The sequence below is a fragment of the Phycodurus eques genome, chromosome 4 (genome assembly GCF_024500275.1).
Source record: "Phycodurus eques isolate BA_2022a chromosome 4, UOR_Pequ_1.1, whole genome shotgun sequence".
In the NCBI taxonomy this organism is placed as follows: Eukaryota; Metazoa; Chordata; class Actinopteri; order Syngnathiformes; family Syngnathidae; genus Phycodurus; species Phycodurus eques.
In genome coordinates this window covers 26,737,087-26,750,796 of record NC_084528.1, presented here as the reverse complement: position 1 = coordinate 26,750,796, position 13,710 = coordinate 26,737,087, and the positions used below count along the sequence as shown (strand labels likewise).

At 42.3% G+C, this 13,710-nt stretch overlaps 1 protein-coding gene across 1 annotated transcript in view; it reads right to left on the bottom strand.

The window, feature by feature from the left end:
- The window catches only part of LOC133402151 (G patch domain-containing protein 8), a 48,609-nt gene extending 35,265 nt beyond the window's left edge, over positions 1 to 13,344 (bottom strand). The window contains exon 1 of the mRNA XM_061675759.1: positions 13,179 to 13,344. Coding sequence (XP_061531743.1) covers positions 13,179 to 13,331 — 153 coding nt within the window. The 5' untranslated portion in view covers positions 13,332 to 13,344. The remainder of the gene's footprint in view (positions 1 to 13,178) is intronic.
- Between the last annotated feature and the right edge of the window lie 366 nt (positions 13,345 to 13,710).

The following is a 13,710-nucleotide window of genomic DNA, read 5'->3' as shown; positions in this document are numbered from 1 at the left end:
AAACCACCCTTCTACATTCATTTTAAGGTGTATCTACAGACAAAATTACTGATTAAAATGCAGAAAACTTGTATGTTGAAACTATTGCAATGATGGTTTAGTATCGTGCATCCAATCTGATGACGTACTGTGTGCAGCCAATGCGCTTCCCCTCTGTTGTATCACACGCTGCCCTCCCTGTGGTAGAAGAAATAATTTATCAAAAGGCTCAAATGGTCTTTCAAGCCATGTAAGTTTAGGTTTTCTGTGCATGTGTGTTCAGCAGCAAACAGCAGGTCAAAGGTCAAATAGATATGTGCGAGTGAGTCATCCGTCAGCAAAGTAAATGAATAACATCGCCATCCAGTAGATGCGCAAGGATCACACAAAGCACAACGCAAACCGGAAAGCACTTCTACTGAATGGCATGTTGTGTCTCCTGCACTGGTGGTTCTATTTGCAGTTTGTAAACAGGCAGTAGTTGAACGTGTGCGGTAAAAGCTAAGAAATGGGGACACTGGGGAGAACATCAAATCAAAGAAAGCGCAGATTGAGTTTGGAAAAGAAAATGGTGAAGACCCATAGAGTAAACATAGCGTATTTCCTCGGGGGAACCATCCTGGCTATCAAGTGGAGGTTATTATGCTATGAAGCGCTAATGAATTCATTAGCTAAATGAAATGTCAATAAAGAGCTTGAGAGAGTGTTAAAATCAATGCGGAGCGTCTCACTCGCTCCCTCCTCCTCTTTTGCTTTGTCCCGGTTCAGCCATCCGTCCCAATTATCCACCTTTCTCCCCTGCACACACACGCACGCACACACACACACACACACACACACACACACACACACACGCACACACACACATACTCACATTGAGTGTGATGGAGGACATAAGCGGTGATCACCAGGGGCACTTTGCAGTGGTCAGCAGGAATGAGCCAGTCATACACTGCTTAAGTATTCAGTACTCACCTACCCACTTTCAGGGTGTTGTACTTTGTGTGCGTGTGTGTGTGTGTGCGCGCGCGTCTTTGTGATCCTTTCTACCTTTCTAGTGTTCAAGAAACAACTCAATGGCTGCTTTTATTTCATTTCAACCTCGTGTAAGACCATTTAAATCCAACCCTGAAGTGCAATCTACTTCTAAAGCACGGCGCTAAATACGAAAGCGGAGGTAAACAATGCCTTTGGTGACAAGCTGACAGAGGTGATAAATGGATAATATGCATAATTCATTTAAAACAGCTGGAGAAAAATATGTCTTTTGACCTATTGGTTATTTAATAATTCACTAGGTTGTGGACATCTGTTGAACATTTAGGTAAGATTTATTTGCCTCACGGTGCTGGAACTGTACACGTAACAGCGGCAAAGTGCAGAAAAATTTTTTAAAAATAAAAAACAATTAACAATGAATTCTCAAAATAATAGCGTGTGTGTATGTGAGCGGAAACAGATATCATCTGATTCAACAAACGTACTAGTCCGCTGAATGAAAAAAATAATAATTCTGGGATCCGAACAATACTCTATGCAAATGATCTGTTAGTCAGAAATACGGTGGCGTGAAAAGGGTGGAAACATCCCCCCAAAATGTGATTCAATTAGACTCACTGACACATTGCAGACACATGTAAAATAACTACTGTGGCCCAAAAGTGTAATGCTACAGGTCTGCCGGACTGCTAGCAGTGAGCAGCCATTTCTGAAATCAGCAGTGTGTGGTCTGACAAGGACGAGGCAGTAGATGGCAATAAATGGGATTCATTGTAACACTCAAACACAGAAAACAGGCCTCTCTGTCTTGCTAACAGCAAATATTGTTACTCAACAGTAATACTTGAGTAGTTTTTTTCACTGAGTACGTACTCTTACTCAGGTAATTATTTGGAGGACTATTTTTATTATTTTACTTGAGTGGTTCTTAACTATGACCCGCCTATTGTTGTAAAGTCACGACCCACTTTTATACAAGAGGAGAACAGCAAAAATTTTGTTTGAAAACACATGTGGAACACTCACATATATGATATTTTTAAATGCCGTTTCAAATCAGTATGACCTACCGCCAAAAAAACATATTGATAGCCATGAAGTCTGATAGCCAGGAGGGGGGTGGGGGGGAGGGGGCGGTGGTCTTGGCCACACCTGTGCCCCCCCCGAAAGCACCTCCACCTCGCTGACAAAATAGATAGAATGTGACCGGCTTAGTTTCAGTTTCATGAAAATAATTTCCCTACTTTTTGCCTAATCCTGTTTACAAACAAACAATCAATCAATACCTGGGCTTTCCTGTGCAATGACAAGATTAGTAATTTTTTTTTTCAAGGCTTCAAACACCAAACTTCAATAATCCTCTTTGATTTGTGCTTGTTTGTCGCATTGCAATATGAGAAAGATGTATGCTTTTAGTCTTGAGCAAAGTATTGAACCAATTGGCTCATTTCCGTCTCTTCCAAGTCGCATGCTCTTTCCAACGTGCTCAGCTTTATTTGTTTGCACAGCTAAATTGTTGTTTCAAGATCATTGTTGGGGGCAAATGTTTAAAACGCCATTGCGTTTACATAAATGCTGTTCAACTCCCCCTTGGAATCGCATGGGTGCAAATGCACACAGGCACGCACACACGCATGCTGGATTATTGGCACTCATTCTGACACCAGGCACTGATTCATCTGTTTTCTGTAACGACAGTTAAATATACATCAAAGTGGATGTTCATCTTAGTATGCAGAGACAAGGCTATATCATATTTTACTGAGGGAGCATCTCCAAAAGGCACATATGCACAACTTCATTCATTCATTGCGCCTCTGTCCTCTTGTTTCCTTTGTCTCACCTCCTGTCCTCAATAAAAAGCATTAGAGGGGCCAATGAGATTTTAAAGACCGGTGACTGTTACTCACAAATGCAATTAGGAGGACTACAGTTGAAGCATGTCCGAAGGGCCTGTCACAGTGGCTAATTACTGATGCGCTGTAATGTCTAATGTAGACATACCGAGGCGCCCTGCCGGGAGACAACGCACGCGTGGTAGCAGTTGTTGAGGAAGACGAGGGCTCATCTACACACACTCACCTTTCTGAACGATTCCTCAATGAGCAAACAAGAACGTTCTGACAAAACCCAGCTGTGGAATGTTACCCTCATCCAAGGTTCTGTTTGTATAAGACCTTTTTAAACGGAAAACTGATTTAAAATGTTGTCTTTTGGAGGCGATTTTTTTTTATGACAAACGCTATTCTTGGAACATCAAAACAAAAAACGGGTCTCAGGGAAAGGTCAAAACAACAATGACAAAACACAGTGCTAGTGTACAGTGGTTGCATTTGTGCTGATAACAATTCTCCAGCAAAGTATATTTGGTTTATTATTACCTGTGGCGAGCTGCACCTGGGGTGGTTTATCAGACTTAATCCACCAAAAAACCCCATTGCGATCATGTAGCAATTATAGAAACCATCAATACTATTCGAAAATGCAAGAATTCAGAATCAGTATATTTAATAACATGACAAAACACAATTTGAATAAAATACATCATACTCACCCGAAATGCTGATTATTAAATGTACAACCCCAATTCCAATGACGTTGGGACGTTGTGTTAAACAAAAATAAAAACAGAATACAATGATTTGCAAATCATGTACAACCTATATTGAATTGAATACACTACAAAGACAAGATATTTAATGTTCAAACTGATAAACTTTGTTTTTAGCAAATCATCATTAACTTAGAATGTTATGGCTGCAACACGTTCCAAAAAAGCTGGGACAGGGTCATGTTTACCACTGTTACACATCACCTTTTTCTTTGAACAACATTCAATAAACGTTTGGGAACTGAGGACACTAATTGTTGAAGCTTTGAAGGTGGAATTCTTTCCCATTCTTGCTTGATGTACAGCTTCAGCTGTTAAACGCTGTCGTATTTTATGCTTCATAATGCGCCACACGTTTTCAATGGGGGACAGGTCTGGACTGCAGGCAGGCAAGTCTAGTACCCGCACTCTTTTACTACTAAGCCACGCTGTTGTAACACGTGCAGAATGTGGTTTGGCATTGTCTTGTAAGGACGTCCATGAAAAAAAACACTGCTTGGATGGCAGCATATGTTTCTCCAAAACCTGTATGTACCTTTCAGCATTAATGGTGCCTTCACAGATGTGCAAGTTACCCAGGCCATTTGCACTAACACAGCCCCATAGAATCACAGATGCTGGCTTTTGAACTTTGCGTCCATAACAGTCCGGATGGTTCTTTTCTTCTTTGGCCCGGAGGACATGACAGCCACAGTTTCCAAAAACAATTTAAAATGTGGACTCGTCCGACCACAGAAAACTTTTCCACTTTGCATCAGTCCATCTTAGATGAGCTCGGGCCTAGAGAAGCCGGCGGTGTTTCTGGGTCTTGTTGATAAATGGCTTTTGCTTTGCATAGTAGAGTTTCAAGTTGCACTTACGGATGTAGCGCCGAACTGTATTTACTGACATTGTTTTTCTGAAGTGTTCCTGAGCCCATGTGATGATATCCTTTACACACTGATGTCGACGGTCACAGGCATTCAATGTTGGTTTTCGCCCTTGCCGCTTACATGCAGTGATTTCTCCAGATTCTCTGAACCTTTTGATGATATTATGGACTGTAGATGATAAAATCCCTAAATTCCTTGCAATTGTACGTTGAGGAACATTGTCCTTAAACTGTTCGACTATTTTCTCACGCACTTGTTCACAAAGAGGTGAACCTCGCCCCATCTTTGCTTGTGAATGACTGAGCAATTCAGGGAAGCTCCTTTTCTACCCAATCATGGCACCCACCTGTTCCCAATTAGCCTGTTCACCTGTGGTATGTTACAAACAGGTGTTTGATGAGGATTCCTCAACTTTCTCAGTCTTTTTTTGCCACCTGTCCTAGCTTTTTTGGAATGTGGGCCAGCGTGCCGGTGCGCTGAAGAGAATTTGAAATCTGATTGGTTCAGATTGGTTAGTCCCATTGCTAATATAGTTGAAGTTACCTGGGCCAGCAAGCATTAGTGATTCTGAAGGCCCTGGGCAAATTACATTGACAATGCCGTACATAGAAACTGAAATCTGATTGGACGAAAACAAATCTACCATCCAGATACATGTGTTTGAATCAGTCCCGCCAAAAGAAAAGCTACAAAATAAAGAGAATAGACTTTGTGGAATAAATGTAAACAATTTCATGTAAACAAATATTAGAAATTAGCCTGGTCAGTGCTAGTATAAACTCTTGTTCACCTGCGACCCTAATGAAGAATGAAGCACTATAGAAAAGGGGTTGATAGTCAGTTGGCCTTTTGGACCGACAGCAGGAGTGTGTTTGAGCATTAGTGAGGTCAGACATTGCTAAAATTGGTGCTGTGAGAGAGCATGGCTCAGAACCTCTGTTCTAGTGCAGTCATTTCCTAACCACTGCGTTATTATCCAGTTTCACTAAATTGCTCCCAAAATTATTCCAACAATATATATTCATATTCAAAGCCACGACATACTGTATTGTGACAGGCAGAATACTTGAATACTCTTCCAATAAATGCAGAATGTACAATTATCCAGTGTATCTACCTGCTGCCATTCATACAGAACACGTACACTAAGTAAGGAGATTTCGGAGTAAATTGAGATAAAGTCATCATTATTTCAATACTCTGTAAATACGTTTTGCAAAATCTTTGGTGGTGGTGTGCCTTGAGATTTTTCTAGTGTAAAATACTGGATGTGCCTTAGCTCAATAAAGGATGGGAAACACTGTTCTCGTGCATCCCAAAAGTGTATTGTGGGGTTTTTCCACACCAAACTCATCAGACCTTGTTATATGCACTAGAGAATAGTCATGCTGGAATACGAACAGGTTTTCCAGAACAAATAAGAAGCATGCAATTGTCAAAAATCTCAGGCTAAGAATTAAGATTTAATGTGAACTAAGGGATCTAGTCCTGTTTGATTAATTAATTGAATAAGAGGTGTTTCATCACACTTTTTTCTCTCTTCTGTGTGAAGGACAATTCCCACTCACCCTCTCTAAAAATGTCTCTCCAAGGCCCAAAATTTCAGCTAACACAAGAGATTCTATTTGAACCACTTGACCACAACACTGTTTATCCTTCTGACAGGCACATAAATTGGGCGGTGTCCACACGGATGCAGATAAATATGGAAGCGTGTATATTTGTTTGACCTTCTTGACACCCGCTTAGTCAACTTTTATCTAACTTTGCTAAGATTTGCACATGTAGATTCATCTTTATCAACGTGGACACAGCCTAATCTCTCCCAAGACGTAGCTCGGACAGAATTCCAAAGGGAGTGAAGACCTCTTCCACCTCACGAATTAATAAATAGTTGTTTGATGCCTCATTAGTCCGTGATAATCATCCATCCTGTTTGTGCTTCCTGCTAAATTAAGTAAAGCATCCTCATGCCAAGAAAGTATTGCACTGCTTTGTTCTTCAATTACAAATCAGAGGTGGCACAATCCACATTACATACATAAATATTCTCATCCACTCCTTTGGTTCTAACATTAATCTGAAAAAGCCACATTGCGGCAGTATCATTAAAGATTTAACTGACTAAACAAACTACATGGCGTATTTAGATGCCTGCAAACTACTGAAAGTTAAATATTACAGAGAACATCAAATGGTTTGATGCTTAAAAAGAAAAAGGTCAACTTCTGTTTAAAGCCAAAACTTTAAACTTTGAGTCCTTGTCAGCAAATTTTCTTCCAAAGAGCCAGAGGGAAGCATGTTGTGATATTGACCATGTTTTATGGATTCAATTGATGCACATTTCACACAAGAGCACAACAAAAATTATTTTGAATTCTAGCACCATGTCACATTACAGGTACAACCCATTCCCATGAGAAAGTAAAAGAAAACAAAATGCCACACTCGAGCACACTGTTTAGCAGTCACACTTTTTTTTTCCATTTCAAGTGTTCGGCCCATTTTCTGTAAATACTAATAAGCATTCAGACTAATGCTGTTATGCAACAAATATGTTTTTTTTTTTTTTTAATTATTATTCCTCCTCACATTCAAAAATTGTGCTGGAGCATTGTCATTCCTCACTGGATTAGAACGCCCATGAAGGAACAAAACAAATGATTTTTTTTTCCTCAGCCCACTTATCTGAGCTGAATACTGGACTTCCACTGAACCTAACGTGTATGTTTTCAGAATATGAGAAGAAGCCAAAGTACCCGGAGAAATTCCGCAGAAGCCCTTGGAGAACATGCAAATAGGGCTGTGAAGAGAAACCGGCTAACTCGGCTAAGTCAATTGCAAAAATTGGTTGATGCAAAAATTTCTGCCTCAAGGCAATAAAAAATATTATTGAAAGCATATTTGCGCTACCTGGAACCAATTTGTGCTGCCTGGAACCATTTGGCCACTGTCCATGTTTACTGCAGGGACATTTGTTGCAGACTGATGCACTATTGGTCCAATGAAAAACAATGCCAAAAATGACAGAGAAGCGTCTATAAGTGATTTTTAAGACACTATTCGAAACTATTAGGAACAGACTAAAAGACAAATTTGGTCTTTCACAATTGCACTATGTCAGACTACTGCCATAAAATCTTGCCGTATCTCAGGCAGACAGTGGCAACTCTGCACGACATTTATGCCGATAGCACCATATCCCATCTTTTACGGCCATTGGGCTTTTATCTTGTCAAATCAAACACTGGAGAGGCGGAACCAGAAAACGTGTCACCGGTCAACGCCACCGGATACAACCGTTACCATGGTGATGATAACAACAATGGATCACGCCAACGTATTGTATTGTGTTGGGGAAAAAGAGAACAAAAAGAGGAAAAGCGTGGTGTTGTCACCAGTGCTCGGGAGTGGGCTGTCCAGTCAAGGAGAGATTGAGGTATGTTCACGTACTTTTAATACAATACGGCTCACAAGCAGGCGGCATAATGTTATGTAGCCTAAATGGCAATGTCCAGCTCGCTAATGCTAATTGTGAGTTTACTATACACTCAACATATGCAGTTTCAGGACAGAACCCTTCATAAATGAGAATAAAATGTACCGTATTTTCACGACCATAAAACGCACTTAAAAGTCTTAATTTTCTCCAAAATGGACGGGGCGCCTTATAATGCCTTATGTGTGCACCGAGTTCCAAAATCTGTAAATGTTGTTGTGTGACTTTGATGAGCGCTCCATCTTGACTGACTTAAATAGAGGAAAGGCGGACGTGACTGAGGACAGCATGCGGACGTTAAAGGGGGAAGGGTGCGCATGAAGGAGGACGCTAAAAGCAAGCCCCCAGTAGGTATATAGCGCCGGTATGTGCATTGTGCAAAACATCAGTTTGGCTCAGGACCCCCGAAAATGGCACCTACGAAGAGACACGCTTACGGAGCACAGTTTAAACTGCAAGCTATCAGTTACGCACAGAAACATGCGAATCGAGCAGCCGCGAGAGAATAGAAGATGAACGAATCCATGGTTCGCAAGTGGAGGAAGCAGGAAAACGGGCTTCGCCAAGTCAAGAAGACGAAGCTGAGTTTCCGAGGAAACAAGGCGAGGTGGCCCGAGTTGGAAGACCAACTCGAGCAATGGATTAATTAGCGAAGAACAGCCGGCAGAAGGGTCTCTTCAGGCACCATTCGACTGAGTGCAATAACTCGGAGCTTGCCATCATTCCAGGAGGCTTGACGAAGGAACTCCAACCGCTGTACATCAGTGTAAACAGGGCGTTCAAAGTGAAGTTGCGAGCTGTGTGGGAGCCACGGATGACAGACGGCGAACACAGTTTTGCTAAGATTAGCAGGCAGTGCTGGGCGAGTTACGCCACAATTTGTGAATGGATTGTGGATGCGTGGGCTAACGTGCCTGCTTGCACTGTTGTTCAAGCTTTCGTAAAAGCCGGCATCATTTCTGAGGAGCCGCACGGCAACGAGACTGCCTCCGACAATGACGAGAGGGAACCTGCCGTGTTTGATGGAGAACTTGCCCAGCTGTTCATTATTTTTTTTGTTATTGTTTTTTTTTCGCTTGACTGACTGGGAGCATTTCCAGGCTGTGCATTGTGCAAAACAACATCGGTTTGGCTAAGAACACCTGAAAATGTCACCTACGAAGAGACACGCATACGAAGCACAGTTAAAACTGCAAGCTATCAGCGGAGCAACATGCGAATCGAGCAGCCGCGAGAGAATTTAAAATCAACAAATCCATGGTTCGCAAGTTGGAGGAAGCAGGAAAACAAGCTTCGCCAAGTCAAGAAGACGAAGCTGAGTTTCTGCGGGAAAAAAAGGAAAACAAAACCCGGAACAAGGCGAGGTGGCCCGAGTTGGAAGACCAACTCGAGCAATGGATTAATGAGCATAGAACAGCTGGGAGAAGCGTCTCAAGTCACCATTCGACTGAGTGCAATAACTCGGGGCTTGCCATCATTCCGGGAGGATTGACGAACCGTGGGACATCCGTGTAAACAGGGCGTTCAAAGTGAAGGGAGCGGCGTGGGAGCCATGGATGCCAGATGGCCAACACAGCTTTACTAAGTCTAGGAGGCAGCGCCGGGCGAGTTACGCCACAATTTGTGAATGGATTGTGGATGCTTGTTCGAGCTATCGCACGGCAACGAGACTGACTCGAACCTGGAGTGTTTGATTGAGAACTTGCCCAGCTGTTCATTTCGGATACAGAAGATGAGGACTTTCATGGATTTGTGGATGAGGATTGATCAGAAAATAACGTGAGTACATTGTTAAATACTTCAATAAAGTACAACCAAATTCAGTTTTGCTCCCGCTGCCTTTATAAAAACATTGTTTTAGCGTGCATTTGTATGTTTTACCATGCCTGCGCCCAATAATACGATGCGCCTTATGTGTGTGTTGAATACAGAAATAGACCCCGTAACTGAGACTCCATCTTTTAATACGGTGCGCCTTATGCTCGTGAAAATACTGTGTTGGTGGTTCAAAAATATTTATTTTGCCGGGGGGGGGGAAATTACTCAACGAAATATCTATAGGATAATCGATTCTAAAACGATTCGATAGTGATAACCGTACATGCAAACTCCACCCAGGAAGGCCGGCTGCAAGATTCGAATCCACAACCTTAGAACTGTGAGGCAGTCGAGGTAACTTGATATTTCTGAGGGATTTGAAAAAGCTTTTCGCATCTGCTAACTAACTCACTAAATTAGAGTGTATTACTTGTTTTCGGTCAGATATCTTACAAAAAAAAAAAAAAAGCCTGGGAGAAGCAGTCCATAGTTACATACTGGTTCCATGTTCCAAACTGAAAAATAAACAGCTGAAAACACATTGTGTGCCTTGACGTATAGTCAACATCCGATTGGCTGTCGTGTGATTGTTTCCATGTGCAGAACAGAAGAGCGCGGCGGAAGAGACGAGGGAGCGCAGCAACAGACTGATGAGACGTCAAAAGAGCGAGCGGAGAGGTGAAGGCAGACAGATGAAACGCAAAGTTAATACAGCGTGTCATGCTTCAATATTTGAGGCGTGACATTTCGACACATGTAAGTTTGTCAAGAAAGATGTTTCTTTTTTCCAAGCGGAATAAAGTTAACATGAAATAATGCCTGCCTGCATTCAAGACCAAATGAGTTGTAATGAGAGCTGTCTAATATTTTGCTGATATGAGAGTCAAAACTATTAGATGCAGTATCAGTATAAACTACCTCCTCATTAATGAACATTTTGCAAAATCAACACCCCTGACAGTACCAATCAAAACTGACCTTTATTTATTTATTGATTTATTTTAATGCAGAATTTTTGATGCAGTTCTTGCATTGGATATCATTATATTGTTACTTATTGCTGACAACGTTTTGCAAGGGTTAGGCTTTAGGGGTGGGTTAGTGTTTGGTTCCTAACCCTAACCCAAGGGACACTGAGCAAATGGGCTCCTTACCCCACCAACGTAGCTTATGAAGCCTTTCCTAACAAGAATTTACTTGCATTTCATACACAAAAACTGTCAGCAGTCCCCTTACATGTCTATAATACACTACGTCCATGTATTAGTTGTTGCAGTCAGACTGTTGCTGGAGTACGGTCGAGTTCAGTTGTGAGCAATTAGTTTTCTAAAGAGGAAATCTGAGAAACTGGAACGGTTGTCGAACAACATACTAATATCCATTGTGAGCCACATTCATTTAATTATTTAGAGAAAGCATGAAATTGTATCGTTTCAATCAACTACTACTTAATATATGTTGGTATAATTAGGAAATAAAAATACTAGGGCTGCAACTAACGATTATTTTAATAATTGATATAGCTGTAGTTTCTGGAATTTTTTTGATGATTCGGATAAAAGAACATGTTTTAATTTCCATCGCTTTATACAAAAAGAGGACATTATTTCAAATTGACTGCAGAAAACGCATGATATGATTCAGTTGGGCCGACTGGTATGGTCGTAACATGTCATACAATAGGCACAAATGTTCCAAATGTTCCCAAAAGACAAAGCAGATGTTTTCAGATATCTTATTAAAAATACATTATATTATATCACTATTGAAACAACATTCACAAGAAGTGTGCATTGATTTTTCAATATTTTTAAAGCAGAGCCACACAGACCAAAAAAAATGTCTTGTATATTTGACACATCACAAAAAAAAGTCTTGTTACCAAGCCGGAAAATTAATGGATGAATGAATAAAAACATTGCAAAGTATGTGAAATCAGGCTTCAAAATGATCAAGAAGTGAGACAACATTCTTTCAGCTTGCAGACGCTGTGGCTATGTTGCTGAATGCGCTGAAAACCCCGCCTCTCCGAATCTTTCAGCTGTCAATCAAATGCGTGCCTTCTCTCACGGCTCCTAAGCGGGGAGAGGAGAATTCCAAGCGACCCACATTGCACTGGCTCTCACGGGCTGCAGAGAAGCAGCCTCTGAGCCGGCATAATGACCATATGCCGTGCCGCTAGGACAATTTTCCCCCCTTTGAAATTCAGTGGGCGGAACATGGGAATCGAGCAGCCGCGAGAGAATTCAAGATCAACGAATTCATGGTTCGCAAGTGGAGGAAGCAGGAAAACGAGCGCTACTGTGGCCGCCGAAGGGCATAAATGGCCAAAGCTCCGCGGTGCTCACCGGTGACTCTGGGTGAATAGTATTATACACATGTAAAATAAAATAAAAAAAATATAAAAAAAACTTGAATGGGATGTACACTGCTATGTGAGCCACATTTATTATTTTTGTGAAGAGAATCACCACCCACCCGAACACTCGTCCTCAAATGAGTGCCCAATTTTCAACCATTTTGTTACAAAGGTACTTAAATAATGTCATGTACAGTCAATAAAGGTTGTGTGGTGCGTGGCCATAGTTTGACAGTGCAAAAGATAAAATCAATTTCTGTCCGGAACAGATAGTCTTCAAGCTTTTTATGACATCACTGCAATTTTGTGTGCTGTTTCCACAGCACAGCAATGGCATTTGTTTGTGCATGTCTGCATGTGTTGTTGTTGTCATAATAGCCAAGATTCGAAAGTTTCCAGGTGTTGTCAACACAACTTTTTGCAGCGTCTCTGCCAGTCTCCCTGCTTGCTTTGTGCTATCACCTAGTGAGCCTGGGCCAAACTAAAGAATGGTAACGAATCCAGCGAGATGCACACACACAGAGACACACACACACACACAGCCTGTTTGACACTAAATGCCATTGTGGTGGTAGTGGCGCTGGCACTAGGAAAAGGTCATGGTGTTATTCTAGTAGGCTGCCCCGGTGCACACACACTTAATGGAACACACGCACACATGAAGTAACACACGTCCTATTAGTAACACACCTCAGGTAATTAGTGCTATTTACAACAGGGCAGGTAATCTCTTCCCGAAAGCACTCTAATGCAATTCCATTTGTTTATTCCCATAGCCTTGGGAGGGAGAATTAGCATGGAGGGACAATGACTTGCTGCTTGAATACCAAATTGTGGCATTCCTATTCCTATTCCCCATTACAATAATAATAATAATAAGAAGAAAACAATAAAAAAAAACAGTACAGCTCAGTCATCAACTATGCCATTTAATGGAGTTGCCTGTGGCTATGAAAGTTTTCTGCTACTTTAGAAACAAAAAGCTCCATGCACAACTGTATGAGGTGCATGCACTTTAAAGTGGCGGGAGAGGGTACCTACCGGTGACTCACACGCTGCTGTGGTGCACAGCGGCCCCCTGAAGACCCCCTTAACGCGCCGAAAGTGTCCGTTGCTGAGATGCGTGGAGCTGATCACCAGGTAGTAACAGGCGCCGCACGCCATCCCGGGGGACTCGCGGGGCTTGGGGCCCATGCACGGCCGTCTCGCGTCGCCTCCCTGCGGTGGCGTCCCGGAGTGCGTCAAAAGTCTGCGCAGGTGAGGATGGGCTCGCTCCTCACGCCCCCCTCCTTTCCCCCGCTACACACTCGCAAGTGTGCACTTGGAGAGTACGGATGACAACTATGTGCTCACATGTGCGAAAGAAAGAAGGAGGGTTGTGGGATGTTTTGGACCGAGCTGAGCCGCTGGAGTGTGAACGCGCTTGGCATGCTGTCCTCGGTCAGGCTGAGATGAATGAATGAGCGCCTTTTTTTGGAGGTGGCTCCGGTTTGTAGCTCACCCCTACCTCTGTACCCCTCATCCCTTCTTCCTCTCGGGTTGGTGCACTTTTGCAGCTCCTACTCCACGCACG